The sequence below is a fragment of the Tachypleus tridentatus genome, chromosome 10 (assembly GCF_004210375.1).
Source record: "Tachypleus tridentatus isolate NWPU-2018 chromosome 10, ASM421037v1, whole genome shotgun sequence".
Lineage (NCBI taxonomy): Eukaryota > Metazoa > Arthropoda > Merostomata > Xiphosura > Limulidae > Tachypleus > Tachypleus tridentatus.
This window is the reverse complement of record NC_134834.1, coordinates 174,951,481-174,977,841: the sequence shown is the minus strand read 5'-3', so window position 1 is coordinate 174,977,841 and position 26,361 is coordinate 174,951,481. Positions and strand designations below refer to the sequence as shown.

The window sequence follows — 26,361 nt, the reverse complement described above, 5'->3', positions numbered from 1 at the left end:
TAGATAGTTAGTATATTAATGGTACAAAATATTATAACTTCAAATACAGTATCCAAATGGCTCAATGTTAAGTTTTCAGGCTTATGCGAGTAAAAAGTGAGTTTTAAAATGTGAATAAGCCATACATTACACTAGTATTTTGTATGTAAGTGGTTTGCTGTACACAGAACATTATACTTTGGTTTTTTTCTGCTGTAAAGTCTATTAACATACTATTCTAAAATGTTGTTTAAATATTGTGTATTACCTGCCTCAGTTTAACAACATTTTTGGTTGTCTTTAGACTTTCTCAGCTTTTACATAAGCCTAAACAGCCACAAGAATGTTCACATTATGATTTTGTAAAGACCACATTGTAAACTACTGATACTGTTTACTGAAATGTAGTCCAAAACTTGTTGATCCCCTACCATGTTACTCTGTATAGGTTTACATTGACAATGATACCACTCTATTCTCTGTTAAAGACACCCTTGTTGCTACAATTCAAGCTTAGATTCATCTGCAAAACAAATATCTCCAACTCTTATCTTCCACCATTTGCAATCTATTTCAACCATGTGATTTTAGTTACCTTTTTTTCTGCAATGATGTTTTAGTAGCTTTACATCTATGTGGCTTATTTCTTGCTGTTTTCTCCAGTATTCCCAATAACTAAAAAAGATTTATACTCAAGCATCATCTGTCTTGTAAAAACACTCCACTGAAAGGATTACCTTGATCACTTGTATTGCTAACAAGTTTCAGGTATCCTTTTCAAAGTCTTGTCTTCCACGCATCTTTTACTGAAATATGGAGCTTTGCAGCCAGTTTTTGTTTGGAATACCCTTAATAAACCAAAACCTTTTTTGAAATAAAGTATTTCAATCCTTTGATCCATACCTAGATTCACTCTATTATTACTGGGCATAGTATAACTGACTGCATTTTATGGGCTTTTAACTTCTGGTGTAACACTTTCTAATTGGTTTGACGACAATCAATCACAGTTTAAATCACCAAAATGTGATTATACTCTGGTGCACTTCACTTTCACTTAATAAAGAGTTGGTATTCTTTTGATATATGCTTTTTATACTATTTTTCATCACCATTTCCATAATTATTTCCAGTAGTATATAAATAAATCTACACACACGTGTATATACATGTCATTATATAAGCAAGTTCTGCAAGGTTAAGAGTTTGAATGTAATCTTACCTCAGTGTAAGTGATGACAGTTATCCAGAAAGATTTTGAAGGTCTTGGAACAGATAAGGCTCCCCAAAGAAAGGCCATAAAAGGCAATGGGAGAGACAATAGACTGGCAGACTCTATCTGATTTACCACAATCATCAAATAACATAATATATCAGAATGAGACACAGCAGCATAATAACATGCTCTTAGGAATCGTACAGCAGTTGGCTGGCTTTTCTCAAAGTCTTTGTCTAAAGCATCAGGTGAACTGTTATATCCAGCACTATAAATGAATACAAATTATTTTTTTTACAATGACAAAAGAAGCAAAGAACATCTGAAATAAAATTAAATGGATATTTTAAAATATCTTAACATTGCATTTGTAAAGAATATGCAACTGTTATGTTCAATTTAAAACCTAAACAGCATAGAATAGTTACAAGTGAGGAAAAAGAAGAATGATATATATTAAAATGTAAAAAGTATGAACATTGCTTATGATATTTTATAAAAGTTTGTCGTTTGTCAAACAATGAGGAGAAGAAAAAATCTGCTTAAATAAACATGTTGTAAGAAATGATTTTGTTGGGTTTTTTTTATGCGAGAAACTGAGAAGTTAAGAGCATCCATGTTAAGCCTGAGAAAAGAGAGAACTACTAGGTGAATATTTAAAAAGCATGCATGCATATTAAAGAGAAGATTGATGTATTAAAATGTAAAAAAAACATGAATAATAAACCTGTGGAAAGGAAAGCTACTTCATTTAGAAAGCATGATTGTTAAACTTTGGAAAACAGAAGACTACTGGATGAAAATGTTTGCTAAATGTTACACCTGTTGGCTTAACTACCAAATCAAAAGAGTAGATAATAACTGCTCAAGGTATATTTTCTCAACCAGTTAATTGTCATCTTCATTGTGAAAAGCTAAAACACAGAATTAGCAGTGAAAAAGTATTTTAAAAGTTCAGTGAACTATGATTCATTCATTTGAAGATCACCTTTAAAAAACTGTTGGTTAAAACTTTACTCATCATTAGTTTAACCTAACACACATGCTAACAAGTATAAATTTAAGCTTTATTTGATAGCTATGTTTAGTGACAAAATTAAAGAACCATTTAAATCATAATTTATAACACAACACCTCTATAAAATAGCTTTCTCAAAAAAGAAAGAGTTCAAACTAAATACCCAATGACTAGCTTCTATTTTTCTGTAAAGTGCTCATAAGCAACAGATTATTTCATTAAAAACAGTCTTAGATATAATAACTGATAAGGAATTACATAAAATTATTCTGTACCATTATAAGTGGAAATTATTACATTTTTCTTATTCTCCTATCAACTATCAACTTCTTAGGAACTTTGATATTATTTATAATGATAACTTACATTGTTAATGACCAACATTATTACATGCAGTGATAACTTTCAGCTGTTAATAACCAACAATATTACATGCAATAATAACTTAAGCTGTTAATGACCAACAATATTACATGCAGTGATAACTTATAGCTGTTAATAACCAACAATATTATATGCAATAATAACTTACAGCTGTTAATAACTAACAATATTACATGCAATAATAACTTACAGCTGTTAATGACCAACAATAGTACATGCAATAATAACTTACAGCTGTTAATGATCAGCAATATTACATGCAGTAATAACTTAGAGATGTTAATGACCAACAATATTGCATGCAGTCTGTTTTGGCAAACATGTAAAATTTTCAATTTTTTTTCCAAATGAAATCAGCATTCAGTTTACATAAAATGTGATGCAAAAGTTGAGTCTAATTTTACCAAGTTTCACTTTCTTGATTGTCCTTTAACTATTAATTGTTTCTATGAGATATCCTGTCTAACCAAATATACATTATTGTAGTCTTGACATATTAACTGGTAAATACAACCTTGTCAACATTTTTCGAATTTGTCTTTGATGTTATACAACATTTGACCCAAATTGTTTGTACAGTAGGAGGCTGGTGCTGGTCTACAGATGTCTTTGTTCAATGTGTTGCATGTTCTGTCAGAAGGTTTCTCACTGTAGCTTATCTTACACCATTTCTTTCTGTTTTTGTTGTTGTTTGGTACAATATGGTGGTATATTTGTTTCACATTAACGTCTGTTATTTTTTTAAAGAACAATATATCAATTAACTTAGTTCTATAATCATTACTGATATCAATTTATTTTACTGTTTTAATTTAACTTCATATTATTCAGATGGCAAGGGTACAAACAATAAGCCTATTTAACAAACTAAAGAACATGGTAAGTTTGTGATACATTGGATATCTTGAATAGCATGTATGATGGTATCAATAAAAGTTGTTTTCTGAAAATTTTGAAGATATATGTTTTGTTATTTACATCAACAGTTACGTCTAAAAAAATAATTTCTCCATATAAATTAGTAATTTGCTTTTTCAATTTATATGAATTACAAAATTGTAAAATGATATCTGGAGCCTGATCAGAGCCAAATCATATCATCATTATATCTATAACCAATATTTGACATGATGTGATATTTTCATTACTAAACAATTTCTTGCATAAATTATTCATGAAAACTTGTTCAAGAAAAGGAGAGATGGAAGAACCAATAGCTAACACATAATTTTGTTTATATATTGGATCATTAAATATGAAGTAATTCTGATCTAAGCAAATGGCTGTTATTGTTTGTAAGTCCTGGGCTATTACAGTTTACTTTTTCCTTATTGAAACCTAGTAAGTCATTAACAATTAATATTTATAATTCTTGATAGGTATATTAGTGAAAAGACCCCAAATGTTAAACAAGATATCCTAGAAGGAAATCACAAACTCAATCTTATTTTTAAACAAATTTCTCCTACCATATTTTGAACACCATGATTATTTAATTTTGTAAGAAGTTCAACTCTCCTCTTGTCACTGCACATGAAACTATAAAGACTTTACAAAGAACCACAACTTTTTTAAACTGTTACAATGCAGGTTTCACACATACCTTTTCATCTATTAATTTAATATGGATATATCCATCTCAGTATTTTTGGTAACCAGAAGTATTAACTTTACTAGCTATTGTATTTTCATAAATCTTTATATAGTACAGTAAAACTTCTTCAAGCCAGTCAAATAAAAATCTGGTAATACTGTTAATTTTTAAAATCATAAATGTTGATATTTTCATATGAATTTAAGTCAATCCACTAAACTGGCATCTAAACAAATAACTTATATTTTTCAGCTTGTCTAATGACTCATTACCATTTAGTCATTACTTTAAAGTGGTTCTTCCTTAAACTCAAGTCGACACTAACAATTTCCAGTCAAGAGTCTTGATTTACTCATCAAACAGTGAGATAATAGTTATGTTTCTTTGTCAAGAGTCTTGATTTACTCATCAAACAGTGAGATATGTTTCTTTGATTGAATAATCCAAACCACGTTATTATCCAACTTTTACAAACAAACCAGAATATCCATAATGCAAAGCTGTCTTGTTATGAAAACTTTAAGATTAATAGTTGAGGGCGCAAAAAAATTATACATTTAAAGAGTTAACTTGTCCCTATGTGTGAAAGGTGTGACACTGGCAATCAACTCAATACATAAATAATGAAATTTCTATCAAAAGACATTCTTTATCTTGAAGGTCAAAACTAATTAAAATAAAACAGTCTTATTCACAAAACCAGCTTTCAATGGTCACTTGTCCTTAGTAGGGAAAATTATGACCACACTAATGAAAACCTTTTGTGATAAAACCAATAAAAAATAACAGTATAATTCTCCATCTTGGAGACAAGTGTAGTTGGTTTATGATTTCAAACCCTTTTTGTCTTATGAAAGCTATATTGGTTGAATATGCATCACTGCAAATACAAACATTTAACTGAATTCAAATTTTATTATTGGTATGCTGTGTTGATCTTAGAAATAAATACATAGTTAAAGGTTTTATAAGTAATAACATATTACATTTTTCTTTAGTTTCATTAATGATTTTGGTTATAATATTGAGAAATATATTTAAATATTATAATTTATAACTCTTATTATAATTTTTGTTATTACATTAATTTTTAGCCTTCTGAAAATTGTATTGTTCTGATAACTCAGTATAAGGATTTTGGACCAATACAGACTTCTTAAACTGGCTGATCTGAACAAAGTATTGAAAGTCACACCAGATATAAAAAAAAATAAAAATAATTTCAAAATAGCCACAAACTCAGGGATTTTCAAATAGATCATTGCTCTTTTTCATATGGAAAAACTACTTTGTTTCCAAATATAAGTTAGTTAGTTATCTTTTTCTGATGGTTACTGTTAAAACAGTACTGATTCTGTAATCCAATGTTTATGTGACTTATAAAAAAGTGAAGAAATATATAAATATCTACAGGCATGTTTTATTTACAAAAGATACTAGTAGTAAATGTATTTTATTTCTTCCAATAAATTTAGATATATAATATACATAGATATATGTCTCTTCCCTTCTATATTGTAAATGTATTGAAATGATTTTGAGCATTTAAATATGCAAATAAAGATAATGCAACATTTTTATTAACGTTTCATCAACGTATCTTTAATATATTACCATATTTGAAAACGTTGTTAAGGTATAATTTCTGATATCTTCCATAACTAGATTAGTTACTAACTCAGGAAATCCCATAAGAGTAAGAGTTTTTAAAGAGATGTCTTTAAATGAGAAAATAGTATCTTTGATATAAAAATTTAACATCTGGTATATCTTCAAGACCATAAGTATGTAACAACAAATAAGTTCCCTCAGTTAACTGAACACCATTAACACCCAGTGCTAATTAAATGGGAACAGAAGTTAAAAACTAACTGTATAAAAAATACATTTTCTCGTTGATTCTTCAGTTCATCAACAAACGGATTAAGTTTTTCACATATAAGCCACACTAACAGATTCAATATGCTGTCTAGAAAACTAAATAACTTGCTCATAAAAGCTCCACTGAATGAAACAGTGGGTTGTAGGGGCATAACAGATTCGCATACCTTTGGACAACAATAAATTAAAGGAAAATTTCCAATAGAAGAATGAAAATACTAGTACTGTTTATCTGTTAAATGTACAGTATCTTTAACCTATTTCAAGAACATGTCCAACAGAACAATGAAAATACTAGTACTGTTTATCTGTTAAATGTACAGTATCTTTAACCTATTTCAAGAACATGTCCAACAGAACAATGAAAATACTAGAACTGTTTATCAGTTAAATACATAGCACATTTAACCTATTTCAAGAACATGTCCAACAGAAGAATTAAAATACTAGTACTGTTTATCTGTCAAATGCATAGTATATTTAACCTATTTCATCCTGGAGTAAAGCTGTTTTTCATATTTAATTATACTTTATAACCTCCTAACTCTAACTCCTATAATCTTTCCAAAACCTTCATATGTAAGCAATATTTTAACATCAGTCATCAAGTTTACTTTACTTCTTTCATTGTTTTTTGTCCAAAGTTAAGCACATTGTCCAGTAGAACTCTTGTATGGTGTTACACCTAAGTAACAATATCACAAGTATGACACCTTATGGAATATTTTTTAAATGCCTTTCAGTTTCCAACCAAGATGTGGCATACCAAAACAGTTGATGGGCCAGGACAGTAACTAAAGCTGTTATATAAAATATGAATCTGAGATTTTTCAGTTTTGTACAGGATAAATTTGTAACATGATTTAAAATAGTAGAGTATTAACCTGATGCAATTTCTGTTTATTAAATAAAGCATCTTACTTCTAAATAATAAACATTTTCTGTCACTTAAAGTACTCTCATATATCTGATTCCTAAACAACATCACAAGATCAAAATTTGTTAAATAGAGACCAAGTTCAATTTTAATGCAAAGATAATCTCAAAAAAGAATAAAATGTTAAATTTCACTCTAGATATTCTGAAACAAAGTGTTTATCTTGAGATCTTCCATAAAATAAAAACTTTTGAAACTCTATTGACTATATAAGTCTATGCTTCCTTATGTTCATGGTTTAGACAAAGAGTTATGGAGAACTTTATTCTTCTGAGAATATCAGTATTTCTTTCAGGCCTTGGTCTTCATTTAAAATTGTCTAAACATACCATAAAAATAAGAAACGTCCCTTAGTAAAGTTTGATGCTGCTTATTCAACTGGTTGTGAAGACTGTAACATTAAATACATAGGGTAAGCCAGATGACAAGATAAAATGAAACAATTCAAGTGTGCTAAAAAATAAAAACATTTTAAGTCTCTTTCTGTCACAAGTTATATAATTGCATGGCAGAATTACAAAATATTAGACATACACCAAAATTATATCAGTGGCAGATTTATTTTTGAAAGGATGACATTTAGCAAATTCAGATCTAATTCTTGTTAGCAGAGATACTTACTGAAATCCCATTGCTAAAATGTACAAACTTTTATAACTGTTTCATAAAATGGCAACAGATGGTGTATGATACCCATAACTACCTCAACTTGTTATAACCTTGGGAATGAATGTCAGTAGCAGTCAAAATATCAGTTTTTATTTTTCTTTTGGCACATGTAATTTTAAACTTTATTAAGCCTCACTGTCCGTGCAGTTTACATTATTATTGCTTACTAAACATAAAATAATGATGTGTAAAATAACAGCCAAAAACAGAATTAACAGTGAGAATACCCAAATAAAGAATAAATACACCTTAATCATTACAGATGTTTTAATAATGTTTTATGACATTATTTACTTCTAAATTTGCTGTACTAAATTGACTTCATAAATTTAAAAGTGAAATTTTTTTTATATCGCCAGCTTACTTTTAATTATAAATTATAAGTAATTACTATACATATATTTAAAATGGACCTCATGAACAATGTATCAATATGCAATGTAGTTATTACAACATGTATGTTTAAAATGTGTTACTATAAAGTGTAATTATCATATCAACATGAGCATTTAAAATGAATTTAATATAATGTATTATAATACAGTGTAGATATCACAGCAACACGTGTATCTAAAATGGATCTTGTAAACAATATGTTGGTAAAGAGTATAGATATCGTAGCAACATCATTATGTAACATTGATTTAATACAATATGTAATATACAGTGTAAATATATATCAGAATAATGTATATTTATAATGAATATTATAAACAGTATCTCAGTATACAATGTACATAATATATATATATTACAATATATATGAAAAATATGTTAGAAAACAGCATATAAGTAACAATAATATGTATATTTTAAATTAATCATATAAGCAATATGTTAGTATACAGTGTACATATCACAACAACATGTATAATTATAATATATCTTAAATACAATGTCCATATTATAACCACATGTATATTTAAAATGAATCTTAGATACAATGTCCATATTACATGTGTAATTATAATGTATCTTAAATATAATATTCATATCCCAACATGTATATTTAAATTAGATCTTAGATAGAACATAAAAGTAAATTGACTACATAAACACTTTGATCAAGACTTGTACTAATCTTCTACAAACCACATACCTTTCACTAAGATCTTTACTACTCATCCAAAGATGCACTGATGATGTTTCTTTTGATATTCTATAGCAGAAGAATTCAGCAATAAAAAGAGTGGTTGGTAACTGCACACCATTACATAATGAATTTAATAATAATATCAATCTTCTAACACAACTAAAACAAAGGTAATATAAAAAAATTGAAATAATAATAACCTAGTGAGATGTAATGCTTAATAACTATTAACAAGAATGAGGGGTGACTTGCAGAAGAATTATTTTCACATGAATATTAAAATATTGCTTAATAAATTCTATAAAAAACTAAAATATTTAGTGAGGTTTTTCTTTCTCATTATAATAATGCTTGTAATACTTTTACAATTGTAATAGATATGCTTAACATCATTAACGGTAAATACAGTACAATATCAACAATAATTTTTAAAGAACTGACTTGGTTAGTTTCTGCCCTCTGTTTGTTTATGATTATGCAGTCCTTCTTTTGTGAAAAAATACTTTGTCCATTATCAGTCTTTTTTAAGAACTTAAAGAAAATGTCAGTAAACAATTACATTCCACACACACATCAGCAAGTATCTGTGGGTGTAACTGGTATAGACTTGCTTGCAACAAGGATAGTTGCAGAGTTAAAGTATATTTCATGTTTTCAGAAGGCACATCTTTATATCTAGAGAACTACTGCAAATGACATCCTGGTTCAAAAGTACATCTCACAGTAAGTGTGGATAGACCATGTGAAGTACAGAGGTGCTTTTGACACAGTAGGCATGCTTAAGAGCATATAGTAAAGTTAGACAAATTGAATATTTTAGAACCCCATATAGTGTGAAGTTTTATTTGTTCAAACAGTGTAAAATTATTATAATAATTAAATAGACAGAATAATAAGAATATTTTCAAACTCTTTGTACAAATATTAATAAGTGGTTGAGATTTTATATGTGTTATGAAGTAATATCTTAATTAAGTTTATATCAAACATATAGCTTGTGAACCTAAAATACAGATGTTTTTTAATGTTTTTTTATATTTAACCTTTAAAGTTCACATACGATTTACTGGTTTACATATCAAAAATAAGTAATGGTACTGATAAAGTTATTCAGTGAATTTAATACTATTATTCTTGCTACTTATATATCCACAAAATATATAAAAACTACCAGCAATCTAGAATATTTAAAATCATCATCCACATCTCCAACAATGTAATGACTTCACTGTGAACAATCTTTCATTCATTGTTTTTCACAGAAAAATACAAAAGATTAGCTGAAGGAATGAATCTTAAACCATTAGTTATTCCAATCATCTGATCACAAAGACGATAAGCATTTATCAGAAGTGTTTAATCCATTAACTTCAAATATACAGATTTTGAAATGTGTAAGGTCACTTAAATTCTGATTAGAAATTAGTTTTGCCCTCAATGTGTTGTTTATCCCAAAAGAATGCTGGCATACAGATCAAAATTGACAAATTAACCTAACATCTTCATGTTCTGAATTTCATTGGAAAATTCAAAACTACATTTCAAAGTGTATTAATTTTTATTTTAGTTAAAATAACCCATACATAACCTGCTAATGCATATTTGTAAGTTCAAATAATTGATACTACTTAAATACTTACAATCTAATACAATAAGAGTAACAGTTATTAATGCTATCTATCTTTATAAGAAGTGCATAACTAAGATCATTTTTGGCATTAAAATTTATTATTTGACATTTCCAAAGAATAAGTCTATTGCTGATATTATATATGTATGCTTATGGTAAACCTACCATACAAAAAGCCCTTATTAAACATAAGAGAAGTATTAGTGAAAAGTGTGGCTGTAAATGAAATGGTGTACAGCAAACTCAACTCAAGTGACTACAAACCAATAATTGTTTGTTTGTTTTGAATTTCGAACAAAACGACTTGAGGGCTATCTGTGCTAGCCATCCCTAATTTAGCAGTATAAGACTAGAGGGAAGGCAGCTAGTCATCACCACCCACCGCCAACTCTTGGGCTACTCTTTTACCAATGAATAGTGAGATTGACCGTAACATTATAATGTCCCCATGGCTGAAAGGGTGAGCATGTTTGGTGCAACCGGGATTCGAACCCACGACCCTCAGATTACTAATCAAATGCCTTAACACGCTTGGCCATGCCGGGCTACAAACCAATAAAGCAGAGCTAGATGACTATGATGCTGGGAACAGGAAGAACAGTAGCAATTGTTTGGTGCAACGAATGTTCCCTGTCACATTACATAGATTTTATTAATGATTCTCCAAAAGTAGGTAAAGAAAGGTGTCAACTAAGAGTTCTAATTTCATATATTAGAACCTGAAATTAAGGGTTAAAAGGTTGTATATTGATTTTTTTATGCAGTTTTGAATTCTCAAATAAACACAAACAAACTTAAAATTTAAGAGTAAGATAATTTATTTTACCAGTTTTAATACTGAGCTTTTATATACTGACATCCTATTTGTAGAAACAATACAGTAAGTAAAGAACTATTTTTAATGACAATTCAAATGAATGATGTATTCCAAAATTAACATTATCCTTGCTTGAAAATCTATTTACAAAAAAACTCAGCTCTTCACACAGAAAGCTATCTTCCTACGTATCTGACTTAAATATTTGCATGCAACTAGCATTTAGACAATTCCCACCTAATCTCACAAAATTTCTCATGAATTCAGCTACTGTATGATAACATTATTATACATCAAAAGCCCTCCAACAATAGAAGCATGACACAACCTCCCTGCTCATTAACTCCCTTTAAGTTTTTACATTCATGAATTTCATTTTTGGTGAGGCATGTCTAAAGTCCACTGAATGTAGATAGGAATGTGATAATGCACACAGAGGACAGTATCTATCAGAAATACATTTTCGGGTAAATATAATGTTAACTTCCAAGATGATATATATTTCTGCATATATATCTAGATTAATTCCTTTCAGAAACAGAATAAATAAGATCCACAGAGTGTGACACTCAAGGGCAAGAGTTCCACAAGGGCACACTCAAAGGAAACTGTACCTCCTTTCTTCCAGGAAATACTCTTCATCTAGAGCAGACAGGTGAAAAAACCAAAGAAGCCCCATGTGTGTCACACATATAAGTGTAATAGGAATAATGACATCAGAATTCTTGTACACGAAAATAGGAGAGCCAATATCTTTAGTGTAGTTAGGCACTCTACTGGCACATTTTGGACTGACACTGGCTGTAAGTGAAGTCCATAGAATATGTCCCATAGTGTATAATAGTAGTGTACACTTACCTCAATTTTACCATCAGACTCTTGAATTGACAACCACTGTGGGAGGACACAGAAATTCATGCCACTTACTATGTAATATGAATCATGCAAAGTGTGCTCACCCTAATCTAGTTGCAGGCAGAACAGCAGAAAGAGGGCATGGCATAGTGGTAAATGCTCAGTTTGACTCAACTACAGGCACAAGAGGAGGAGGAAAGCATGTGCTTACCTTGACTCAACTGAACACTCACAGCCTGCAGGAAGAGGGCATGGTGTAGTGGTGTGTGCTCACCTTGACTAAACAGAACCCTCACAGTTTGCAAGAAGAGAGCATGGTGTAGTGGTATGTACTCACCTTGACTAAACTGAACACTCACAGTCTGCAGGAAGAGGGTGTGGTGTAGTGGTATGTACTCACCTTGACTAAACTGAACACTCACAGTCTGCAGGAAGAGGGTGTGGTGTAGTGGTATGTACTCACCTTGACTAAACTAAACACTCACAGTCTGCAGGAAGAGGGTGTGGTGTAGTGGTATGTACTCACCTTGATTAAACTGAACACTCACAGTCTGCAGGAAGAGGGTGTGGTGTAGTGGTATGTACTCACCTTGACTAAACTAAACACTCACAGCCTGCAGGAAGAGGGTGTGGTGTTGTGGTATGTACTCACCTTGACTAAACTAAACACTCACAGCCTGCAGGAAGAGGGTGTGGTGTAGTGGTATGTACTCACCTTGACTAAACTAAACACTCACAGCCTGCAGGAAGAGGGTGTGGTGTAGTGGTATGTACTCACCTTGACTAAACTAAACACTCACAGCCTGCAGGAAGAGGGTGTGGTGTAGTGGTATGTACTCACCTTGACTAAACTAAACACTCACAGTCTGCAGGAAGAGGGTGTGGTGTAATGGTATGTACTCACCTTGACTAAACTAAACACTCACAGCCTGCAGGAAGAGGGTGTGGTGTAGTGGTATGTACTCACCTTGATTAAACTGAACACTCACAGTCTGCAAGAAGAGGGTGTGGTGTAGTGGTATGTGCTCACCTTGACTAAACAGAACCCTCACAGTTTGCAAGAAGAGAGCATGGAGTAGTGGTATGTACTCACCTTGACTAAACTGAACACTCACAGTCTGCAGAAAGAGGGTGTGGTGTAGTGGTATGTACTCACCTTGACTAAACTAAACACTCACAGCCTGCAGGAAGAGGGTGTGGTGTAGTGGTATGTACTCACCTTGATTAAACTGAACACTCACAGTCTGCAAGAAGAGGGTGTGGTGTAGTGGTATGTACTCACCTTGATTAAACTGAACACTCACAGTCTGCAAGAAGAGGGTGTGGTGTAGTGGTATGTACTCACCTTGATTAAACTGAACACTCACAGTCTGCAAGAAGAGGGTGTGGTGTAGTGGTATGTGCTCACCTTGACTAAACAGAACCCTCACAGTTTGCAAGAAGAGAGCATGGAGTAGTGGTATGTACTCACCTTGACTAAACTGAACACTCACAGTCTGCAGAAAGAGGGTGTGGTGTAGTGGTATGTACTCACCTTGACTAAACTAAACACTCACAGCCTGCAGGAAGAGGGTGTGGTGTAGTGGTATGTACTCACCTTGATTAAACTGAACACTCACAGTCTGCAAGAAGAGGGTGTGGTGTAGTGGTATGTACTCACCTTGATTAAACTGAACACTCACAGCCTGCAAGAAGAGGGCATATATTTCGAAATTTGCTTGCCTCAACTCTACTGGACAGTTGCAAGCTGCAGGAAACAAATGCTCACCTCAATTCTACTGAACAGATGCAGACTGTATGTGGTGCTTCTGGCATGTTGTTATTGATGGGTGATCTGTGCTCACTAATGGTATCACCACCACCCCACGTCCAACTGACTGGCACTCCTTGTGTTAGTCTCAGCTGTTAGGTTCCAATCAGTGAGAGTTTTCCATGGTCCACCACCTGAACAGCAAGGGTCTGATAAGCAGTAAGGGTATCCTTTGGTTCACTCAAAGAAAAAAGTGTGGGGAAATTTGAAATGGAGAGAACTAGAGAAAATGCCCAGATCCCTCCTATCCATCTGTTTCATCCAGAGAGGTCGTTTATTGTAGGGTGACTGCATAAATCTATTTTGGTAAGCCAGCAGGTAAAAGCAGTAAAAAGTGACTTTTTCATGGTAGGCCATGGCAAAGGTATAATATGAACCAGAGAGAAGTCAGATATCAAAGTATACCACAAGGATATCTGAAATAGTCTCATGGAGCACCCCATCTCAAGAATGGGTATGCACTGAGCTAGAACTTACTGTGTAAGAACTTTTGTTATCCTAGTCAGATGTAGAATTTTGGGAAATACATATAGCGTGGAAGAATACCACCAGATACCTAGTTCAATTCTGTAAGTAAATGTTACTAACCACGCAGGAATGTACTAACCTGTTTAAAGACAGTAGGTAGACTCATAATCCGTGATGACGAGAAAAACCACTTGTAGAGAAAAATATATGTGTAAAAATGGCTGATATGGGTTGAGAAAATTCTATGTAGAGGATTGAACAACGTTTCGACCTTCTTCAGTCATTGTCAGTGACTCATAGTAGGTGAGATAGCTAGATGGTGAAAAGAGTTGGCAACAAAATTGTGTAAGGTATTCAACATACCAGCTTAAATGATCTCATCCAGTGGTTATAAAAAGTAAGCAGTGAGGTAATGATAGAGGTGACATATCTGATAGGACAAAATATGGACCATTTGCAAGCGACAATCTCAATAAAGAGGAGACTAAGTAAACAATATGGCAATCTCTACTAATAAAGGTTGAAAGGGAGTTGTCCCTGGAATAAGAAGAATACTTGAGTGGAACACATAGCATCCAAAAAAGAACAGGGGAGGAAACATCTTGCAGTATTTAAAAGACAAAATGGTGAAGAAAAGACCATCTAATAACTGACAGACAGAGACAGCTAAACTCTGTAGAACAACATCATAAAGGGAAGTAAGATGTCCAACAGTAAAATGATTATGAGGAAGATGGCAACACATGGACCAGCACTAAAAGTCACACACTCCTGCAGGTAGAAGTACCAAGTAAAATAATGCCCTTCATGAAATAGGATTACCAGCTGAAGAAATCCATTTCAAGGAGCAATGGACCAGACTAATCAAACATTAAGGTAGAAAGATAAAATTCCATAATGGAGAGGATATATGCGAGATGTTGAAGCATTAGTGTGTACAATGGGCAGGGAAAGAGGGGAATGGGTTAGATGCACAAAAGAGGAAATCTAGGTTAAGCAAGCTAGAGGGGTACCATCAAAGGGAAACAACAAAAACTGTCTTTAGTCAAGACCAGGAACCACGGTAAAGATCAGAAAGATGGGTGAGAATCATGAGAAATGAAACACCAGACCATGTGAAATGTATTGACAGTCAAAACCAGGGGATGTAAAGCAGAAGAGAGACAGCATGAAAGTGAGAGAGTTGGTTAGGCAATGGTAAAGTTCTCAAGAAAACATCCCTAATAAACAATGGGGGAGAACAGAGCTTCTAAGAACAGAACTCAGGCTGGCTAAGAGAGGCAGTCCATGATTCAATCAAATTAGGATCACCTTAAACCTCAAGGCAAAAAAAGAGGCCATGCAAAGAGCTCACAGAAAAAAAGAAAGAAGTCAAACTTGGGATAGGACAGTATCTCTATCCAACAACCTCCAGTAACAAAGATGCAAGTGAGGATGGAATGGTAGAATGAGAATTGACACAGAAGAGAAATAAAGGGAATAAGAATCCCTCACGAACTTTTCTGGAGTCCAGTGGAGTGCCTCAGACTTGAGGTGTTAAAATGATCAGGTAAATAAAGGAATATTGGATACTAGAGAGCAAAACCAATGAAAATAATTCTTTCCTCCCTCCACAGACAAAGGCAATACCCAATTATGAGGATCATGAAAAGGGATGCAGATGACTAGATCTGAGGAAATCAGAATCAAATATAGATGGGAAGAGTGAGGCTTAACCTTACAGATAGATAGGTGGTCCACAAATGGTAAATGAAATGAGTTAGGGTTAGAACTAAGAAGTAGGGAACAACGAAAATTATATAACACAGGGGAAAGAAAAAGATTGATGTACACCTGATAATTTAGGGCTTAAGAATGGAAGGAAGTTTTTGTTTCTCTTCCACAAGGAGAGAAGTTTTCAAATTCTAAGCAGGTGAAGACACAATCAAATTTATCCTTCTCATTCACCCCATTGATGATGAGAAGGAATGCCTGATGAAGGTATTAGAGCTGAATGTCCTGGCAGCATAATGAAAAACACTATCCTCTTCACAATGGCTGCCATGCCCTCATCAGGATATGTGCTTCCACGAGCCATAATTATTGCAACCTATGTGAGGAAATTAATCACTCACACAAGGAGTAGAAGACATTACATGAACTAGTATCTATAATCTAAAGAAAATAAGGACAATATGTTCCCTAAATGTCACAAATCTCATTAAATTGGCAAAGTAAAACATATCTGATGCGTTCAGTTCCAAGGAATAAAATGAATATTCTTAATGCAAAAAGAATAGAGAGAATTAGCATGCCACTAACTGTGTCACTCTCCGATTGATGGAAAGATTTTGTTCCATAATGACACTATTATGAAGTAGCACAATTCATGAGAAAACTAGTGAGATTAGGTGAGAGTTTCCAAAAGACTAGTAGCATGGAAGTCTTTAAAACACATGCATGGGAAAATAGCTTTTTGTGTGAAGAAGTAAGTGCCATATTGGAAGTACATATTTTCAAAGTATATTATATTTTTACCACTTTAAAGGAAATTGGTCATATTCATTAATTGTGAAAGTATTTAAATAGAAAGCCTAAAAGTGTTAACTTCACTGTTGAACATCAGTAAGTTTACCATAAAAACATTTACTCACCTGTAAGTTTAAAAACTATATACCAATGGAGAACTAAATAAAGATTTAAGCTTGTTATGCATGTATATAAAGTCAATAACTTCTGAAATTTTGCATAAAAAGTTAGAAAATATCAAATGATTTTTTACAAAAATGGTTTTCCTACCTATTTGATTTGTAGAATTACTTGTCACTATCTGAATAAATGAAACTTCAAAAAATTATCATTTGTAGGATGTACTCATAGATACAGTAAGATATACTTTCAAACCAGAATGTCTTTGGTGGTATTTATTCAGATAAAAAATAATTCTAATAAATGGAAACATCACATGTGCTTACTACTTAACTTGTCTTCTTGCAGACTAGGTTACATTTATTCCATTACAATAAGGGTGCTAACACAAGTGAACAAACATGAAAATGTAAGGATGTAAATGATGTAAATAAAATAAGAACATGCTTTAGATGAGTGTCATATAACAATCTATTAAAATTACTTAAAGGCTTTAATAAAGGCCACTGACAAAGTTTCTAAAAAACAAGAATTTATTTACACATTCATAAGTAGGTGCTGCAAAGTGGCTAAGATGGTTCATCATATTAATTATTACACATGTTCAACTGTTTGGTCACACACCATGAATCAAATATGGCCCTTCAGACAGAAATGTCACACCAAGAGTCAAATGTGACTTTTCAGACTTTAGACTGTGTGGTCACAGATTAGAAATCAAATACTCCCCTTCAGACTTTGTGGTCAAATAACCCCCAAACATCTTCAACTATTGTTATAACCCTCAGCACATTTTGTATGATCCCACAGCCATAAACACAATTTCATGATTATTTTATATTACATGTAAAAAACAGAAACTTTCAAAGCTTCCCAATATTAATGTGTTCCAAATAATTAACAAGCAATATCACTGCAGACACCTTTTGGTATTTTTAAATTTTTTCTTAGTTCTTCTTACTCATGAGCAAAGACTAATTTGGAAAATAAAGACTTTCTCCTAATCAATTAAAAGGACAATAAAAAAACATTTGTACTCTAGGATGTAAATATACTGCCAAATCAAGCCAGCCAGTGATGTATTCCATTGTCAATTGTCATCTTTCCCTCTGGTGTTCCTGTAACAATTATATTAATGTTTTTACAAACTGGCTAACAGTAGCTCAAAGAACCAAAGATTCTTCTTGAAACAGGTCAACAACAGTAGAATTAAAGGCCACGTTTATTAAACACATCATCCACTTCATTATACTATGATCATATCTAACAGCAACATACAAATACTTATATCTTCCCTGATGTTTAATGTTTCCAGTCATTTACCTTCTTGCTGAATATACAAGAAAATTTACACAGATTTACTATCCAACTATTGAAGAAAATCCCAAACTTTCTATGTAATCTTTTCCTGGAAAGTTGTATTGTGTGCATGATGTGAGATTGGTATAGAAATTACAAGACAAAAAATACAAAGATTATCCCAAAACTAACATTATATGAAATAACTAAGTTTCCCAAAAACTAACATTATATGAAATAACTAAGTTTTCCACACCAAAATTTATTACAATCTTATTCATAAAAACTTGTTTTCATATATAAAATGGACAAACTTAAAAATTAATTGATAAAAAATTCCCAAACCCCAAAACTAAGTAGTGTTGTATCATTTAGATAAATACTTTAATATTACTTACCCTAACATACTTGGGTCTTTCACTTCTAGTGTTTTCATGCCTTCCAAAGTTTCAGAATGTTGGTTTTTGTAACGCTGAAAAAACAATAATAAGAAATAATAAGAACAGTGAATGTTTACAAATGATCCTGATATATGTATTTGTCTTTACAATGAACAGTAAATCAAACTGCATTTTTAAAACTTACCTCTTTTTTCAGAGAATATTTTTTAAGAGAAAGCTCTTGAGCAACATAGCGATACTCTTTAGAAATAGAGTTTAGTTTGGCAGTGGCACTAATTAATATAGAGAGAAAAATGGCAGCTCCAAACTCCACACAACCCTGAATCTTTTCCAAAACACTCGCTGAATAAAAAAAAGTGATGAGAGAAAATTAGTAAAAACTAGGCCAAAATAAAATTAATAATCATATTATATAAATTTTGAAGGTAGAAAACACACAGTATTACATAAGCAAATTCAATAAAAATAACACTTTTTTCAATTTTTAATGTTTTCAAATACAAATAATTACTAAAATTACCCTATATGTGTTTAATGTGTGATAAAATATTAAAGATAACTAATGTTTTAAGTACCTGACAATCACTACAAGCTTTCCACAGATAGTTTTATATATCATAAAATCACTATTTATTCATTTAAGATGAAGCGTTTTAAGTCATTTTAGTTTATATAAAGCATTTCTTTCTGATAATGTTCTAGCAAATACAATATCAAATTCTTCTACACATTCTAAACATACATTCTGCAGGAATCTCTGCTTCATCTTCTTTGATTGACTGTTGGGCAGTGCTAAAGGACTTGGCATCTAATGGTGATTGACAAGAAGTCCCAGGAACTTCATTAGGGCTAAGAAAAACTTGCTGAGAAGTTTGCTGAGGCTGTTATATACAACCACAAATTATCAATATCACTTCTACTTGATATCATAGAAGCTAATAAAATTACTTTTGGAAATCTTATAAATTCAATACATATAGAAAGAGTAATTAAATAAATATTTAAGACTAACAGTATCCTTTTGAACTGATGAAGAGGATAAAAATGTTAGAAACATGTTCTTATGTAATTTTGGAATTAATTTTCTTGTATTATTTAATATACATTAGAGTTCAAAGGTTATACATAAATGGTTCCTTTAAATATCTCAGGATAAATAGTGCTACATCTCCCAGTAATATTTCAATAGCATTAATTTAACCTCAAATAAAAGGTATGATAAAATGGAAATTACTTTTAAGTTTATAAATAATATTAAACTAATCCTAGACTTTGATCAGTGTTTGTAACCACATTTGAACATTTTTCTTTCAAATTCATGCTTGTATTAAACCAGTGTAATTTTAGCTCCTGTGTTCATTTATGATAATCAGAAATTAATGACAATGACCAGTTTTGAGTGGGATTTGAACCAGAACTTGTAAGAGTTGTAAGGAACTGATACAGAGAAAAAAATGTTTTAAATCCAAATGTATGATTTTTCTTTTTTTTTACTAATAATACACACAATGACAGTTTTTCTCTTATTATTCATCATTACAAATACTGACCTGGGACAAACCAGGAGATCTGTCAATAGACTGCTGATCAACATCACCTTTTTGATGTTCTTCTAAGTCACATTCACTTTGTGACTTCAGGGCTTGAGTCAATAACTAATAATCATATTTACCACATTTATTAGCTGTTTTCAACAATTATGCCACATTTTCAAATAATAAATCTATGAGAATAAACAACTCACAAGAGAATTGTGAGGCTACATAATAATTTATTTCAACAGTGGTAGTACTGTAGGAAATACCAAAGAAAGTGATTATGTTTTGTTACAGCAAAGTTACATCAGGCTATATGCTCTGTCTACCAGGGATTGGAACCCCTGATTTTAATATTGTAAATCCAAAGACTTACCACTGTCCATTGGGAGACACCAAATAAATACTATAATATTATAAGATTACTTTTATATAAAAATCATGTTGAAAGAGTTAAATTTTACAGACACTGTTATAGATTTAAAAGTTTTATTTCTAATTGAATTTGTGAAAAAAAATGAAATATAATTAATATATTTTAGAGTCAGTTTAATAGATCTAATTCACAAATATTTTTAAACAAGCTATTACAGCAAATATTTTTAAAATTTTGATCAATTTCAAAAAACATAACACTTCTAAAACAGTTTTTCCATTTCAAGGGTATTAAAATTTTAAACTGTTCCAAGTTCCAACTTCAAACAATATCACATATCCAACATTCCCTAATAAGAATAATTTTTATAATTATACTTACAGCATTCACACCTTTCTCTTCTGCTTCCTGTTCCTCCTCATCATCATCATCATATTTTTTCGATGGTGACAGTTCTAGGTCAATATCTTTATCAGGAATATCGTCTAGCATATAATAATCTCCAGACCTTATAGCTGAAGAATAAACAGAGTCTCAACTATGTAAAATTTCTTTTAGATAATTAAAATGCTTTAGCCAAATATTAGCACTATTGTTAATAAAAAAAGAGAAAATAAGGTGATCTTTATATATATATCTTTAGCAGCAACTCAGACTGTTCCATATGAAAGTAAATAAGTGGATATTATATGAAGTAGTTTGAGAAATTTCCATTTAAAATCATAAAAAAATACAGCACAACCCTTAGAGGTAGCTCAAGGTAGGGCCTCCCTGGTAAAGCTGGTTGAGAAGTAGATGTCAGAAAAAGACAACCATTAGGTCCTCAATCAGCAATCAGCATGGAAAACCAATAGTTAAAATCTAAGAATAATGCTTTAAAATACTACTACAAATGAAAAAAACCAACACAATCTCAGAAAACATTTATACTTATCTATGAAAGACTGGCTTACACACACCACCATATGGCACCCACTACAACTCATAATGTCAACCTATGAATCATTTAACTACAACCTCGGTAAATACAACACATGGGCATTTTCTAAATATGTAACATCAGCTGGCTCCTTTTTCAAAGACTCTTTTAACTTTAAATAAAGGTAAGGAGGTAAGAGTATGAACTAAATCATAAAGCCTTAATGGCCAGTTTTGATGTAATCTCCCTCTTTGCAGAAATCCCAAAAACTGAAGCCTGCAAAATAGCTTTAGAACATTATATCCAAGACCCTAACCCATTGATACACATCCCAAGCAACCAATTAGCAATTCTAATAGAATTCACTACCATGAAAACTAACTTTATATTTAATAACCAAAACTACCTACAAATAAATGGCCTAAGTATAGGGAATCCTGTGTCACCAGTTCAAGCCAACATTTTTATGACAGATTCAATCTCAAGCAGTCAGTTCAGCCTACTATACTATACTGGTACAGGTATGTTGGTGATACAATTGCTGGATTCACATCTACAGAACACTCACTTAGTTTTTCAAACACGTAAACTCAATACACCCCAACATTAAGTTCACCTGTGAAAGGGAAAAATCTAACCAAATAGCATTTCTTGACCTCAAAAGCACTAAAACCAATACACAATTGAAAACATAAATCCACAGAAAAATCACCCATCCTCGATTATACATTCCATGGGACTCAGCACATAAAACAAAATAAAAACTCAACACATTAAGAAACCAAATAAACACAGCCACAAAACTATGCTCACCAGATAAAATTAATGATAAAATCAACAAAAATAAAACAATACTTCATCAATGTCAACAAATTTCATCAAAAAACTATGGAAAAAATTATATGCACACATCTAGACCAACAACAATAAATCCCAATATATAACAAACTACAAAACCTTATACTATTGCATACATGTTCCCAACATCAGCAAAAAAATAACCAACATTTGGAAAAAAAGTGATAACAAAATACAACATTCAGTAAACACCAAATTTATTCAAAAACTAGGTACAAAAGTGAAGTCCATACTATGTAAAAACTACACTAACAAACACAACACCAACATAATTTATAAAATGCAATGCAACAACTGCCACAACTTCTATATTGAAGAAACAAGCAGGAAAATGGAAACTAGATTAAAAGAACACAAACATACACCTTCACACATTTTTGAGCACTGCAAATCAAATAAATACAACATACCCATAGAAAACACCCAGATATTAGTTGGGAAACAAATATAAACAAATGCAAAATCAAAGAAGCCCTACTTACATAGCAACTAAAACAAAATTTAACCAATATAAAGGAACACCTTTATACCTATACTAATTAATAACCTAACATCCACCTGCAATGTCCTCTACAATCCTGGACCTGTTTATACCATCGTCCCTAAGACGTGTGTCCAGCAATAATCACTTTCAAACTCTCTCAAAAGAAAGTGCAAAACATTGTTCTCTCCTTATCAATAAAAGTGTCTATGTCATACCAGTCATTCTGAGATACAATGCTTTAAAGAGAAAAGGGGTAAATGGTTACCGTGTCACTGAAAGCAACATGCAGGAAATACTCCTGTTTTTTATGAAAAATAGGTGAAAGTCACCATTTCAAGGATGATTACAGTCAAAGAAGTTAGTTAGGAATATATGTTTCACATCATGGAATACTGGTACACTAACAGGAATAAATTATGAATTATCTGAAATGCTAAATCAACATATGATTCAAAGTGCATGCATCAGAGAAACACACTGTCAATAATGTTGACAAAATAATCTGTACAGTTAAAGAGCAGCATCTTTCAGGTCAAATGTCTGAGAAACAAGTTCATGTCTATAAGAGTTTCCCTAGATACATAACCATTTATATATACAAAAGCCACACTCTTATTATAATGCTTTTTTTGTGGTAGTATTCAAATGTGCTCAGTGGTTAGTCTCAACAAGACATCTTGCACTGAAATCCCAAGCAAATCATGACTTTCTTAGTTTCTTTTATATTTATTTTTCTAAATATTTATTATTGTACATGATGTGCAAATTAAAACAGTAATAAATTTTGATGTACACATGATAGAAATAAACTGCAAATGGTGCATAAAAACATAATTCATTCAGTGTTACTACAATGCTCTTAAAATATTATGCATTATTGGTCCTTTCTTTTTTGAAAAAAACAACAGTGAATGATTAAAGATATCTTGCTATATTGCAAAATTTCTTTTTCCCTAAACCATGCCAACCGAATCTTTTAGATAACATCTTCTTCCAACAAGGTGGTGTTTCCTGCTACTTTATTTTAGGTGTATGCAAGTTTTTGAAAAATGTCTTCCCAAAGAGGTGAATCTGCAGACAAGGACCAATTACTAGGAATCTTTGGTTCCTTGACCTGCCCCAATTTTTATGGGACTATGTAAAAATTACTGTTTATTCATCAAACTACAAATCCTTGAAAGAACTTAGAGCATGATTCAATCTATATGGCTTTAACAAGAAGAACATATCATTAAAATGTACATAGATCAAAATTCTTATGAAGGACCACTTAAAGGAGATGATTAAATAGAAATATAAAATTTTCTCAGGTAATACGAGAAAAAGGATAAAATTCTTTATAAATGTTACTATATATATATATAAATAATTAATTTTTAGAAAACACATTCATAAAACATTTATTGAGATTTGATTTACAGAAGAAAAACTAATCAGCATTTTCTATTATATGACTGGGATTCAGTTAGCATTATAACAGTAAGCACTTAGATATCACAAGCTGAAAGTTATAACTGGTAAAAAAAAAAAAGTATAATTCTGTGAGAAATTGGACACAATCCTCCAATGCATTGAAAACAGAGAGACAACAATACGTGGAGGTCATCTAAACTACCATTTTTCTTACAAGATAAAAGGATTTGACAGAGAGTATGAACTTGGTGTGATTAATATAAAAGGTGTAGGCATCTTCAACACAGTGATGGCACTTGACCTTGCAATTTAAGCACATTTTTCATATGAATACACAAAATGCCATAATGTACAAAATTGGATATTTTATTAGTCAAACTGACTACATACTAGTTAACAGAAGCAAATACAATGTTTGAAAGCTGTTAACTAATACCTGGGAAGAGCCTCAAAACACAACACAGAATGTTAGTGTCAAGTTTGGAATATGTTTTGTTTGTTTTCAATTTTGTGCAAAGATACACAAGAGCTATCTGCAATAGCTATCTCTTATTTCATAGTATAACAATAGAAGGAAAGCAGCTAATTATCACTCCCCACTACCAACTCTTGGGCTATTCTTTTGCCAACAAAAATTAGAATTGACTGTCAGATTATAATGCTTCCATGGCTGAAAGGGCAAGCATGTTTAGTGTGATGAGGATTCAAACCTGTGACACTCATATTATGAGTCGAGCACCATAACCAGTTACCTGGCCATGCTGGGCCTATATGGAACAAGAAGAAAAAATTTAAAGGAGGAAGGCCAAAACTGCACCCACGATATCAAATGGTGAAAGTTAAAAGACATAAAAAATAAATACTTCAAAAGAAGGGTAATGTCACACATTAATAAGATCAAAGTGGACGTACAGAATACTGAAAAAGACATAAAATAATGTAGAAATACTTGCACTTAATCGTGGCAAAATATACTAGAACTGTCAAAAGAAATGTAGAATAAAGTAGTAGTTATACACGATAGTGCCAAAAAATATGAGAATAACCAAGAGAAATGTAAAATAAAGCAGAAACATTTATATTTGATAGTGCCAAAAAATATTAGAACAGTCAAAAATAGGTGTACTTATGATAAGAAAATGTGATGATGGAATGGCATTGTCTAAAATTTCATCTAAGAAAAGGGAAAGTTTATACAAATATGTCAAAAATTGAAAAGCATCAAAGACCCGGAATCATACAGAAAAGTAAACAGATCACAAAGTGGGCTTTTATCAAGAAAAAGGCTCAAACAGGCTTTAGAGACCAGAGAACAGAAGATGATCTATATCCAGTGAAAAATAAAGATATAGTGGCAAAGAATATTACTAAACTGAAAATCATTAAGGACATAAATAGACAATCAATACGTGATAAAGAGTGGATAAAAAAGAGAGATATTGTGAATACTTCAGCCTATTATTCAATGAAGAATAACTAAAGCAGCCAAGTTCTCAGGATCAAAATGGTTTGGGATTTGTTCAGAAAGTTATGAAATAGAACTAAAAGAAAAATTATTAAAGTTGAAAATATGAAAGGTACTTGGTCTATAAGAACTCTCAAACAAAACAAAGAAGGCAATGGGTTATGAAGAAGTGAAGTGGCTAACACATTTATTTTACCTCATAATGACAACTGAACTAATTCTGTATGCACAGTGACATCCACACATGTAGGAATTAACTGAGAAATATAATTGATGATTCATAAAATGAAGATATGGAAATGGTAATAAAACATGAATCAAACAAGTAAGTTAAAACTCACAGAATTAAGTTGGATTTAAGTGGAAATTTGGAACAAACAATTAAAAGGATGACCAAGAAAAAAAAAAAGATATGGTTTGACAGCATTCAAGAGGATACAGAAACGTATGGTGTTAAAAAAGAAGAAGCAATAATGGACCAGAAGAAATAGAAGGAGAGAACCAGTAAAGTAGATCCCACAATCATATGGTGCAAACAATTAGATGATGATAATAAGAAAAATAAATATCATATAAGCTTCAAGTGAGAATTTCTACTTTCAACTTAAAATAAACTCCACATTATAAGTAAA

The 26,361-nt window shown here is 31.6% G+C and overlaps 1 protein-coding gene and 1 pseudogene across 1 annotated transcript in view; one reads left to right on the top strand and one right to left on the bottom strand.

Annotated features, from left to right (window-relative positions):
* LOC143230968 (piezo-type mechanosensitive ion channel component 2-like) overlaps positions 1 to 26,361 on the bottom strand; it is a 211,535-nt gene that overhangs the window by 34,713 nt on the left and 150,461 nt on the right. The window contains 7 exon segments of the mRNA XM_076465323.1: positions 1,202 to 1,463; positions 8,778 to 8,837; positions 18,677 to 18,750; positions 18,864 to 19,021; positions 19,422 to 19,560; positions 20,230 to 20,334; positions 20,972 to 21,105. Of these exon segments, the coding sequence (XP_076321438.1) occupies positions 1,202 to 1,463; positions 8,778 to 8,837; positions 18,677 to 18,750; positions 18,864 to 19,021; positions 19,422 to 19,560; positions 20,230 to 20,334; positions 20,972 to 21,105 (932 nt within the window).
* Positions 12,154 to 13,719, top strand: LOC143227912 (uncharacterized; annotated as a pseudogene).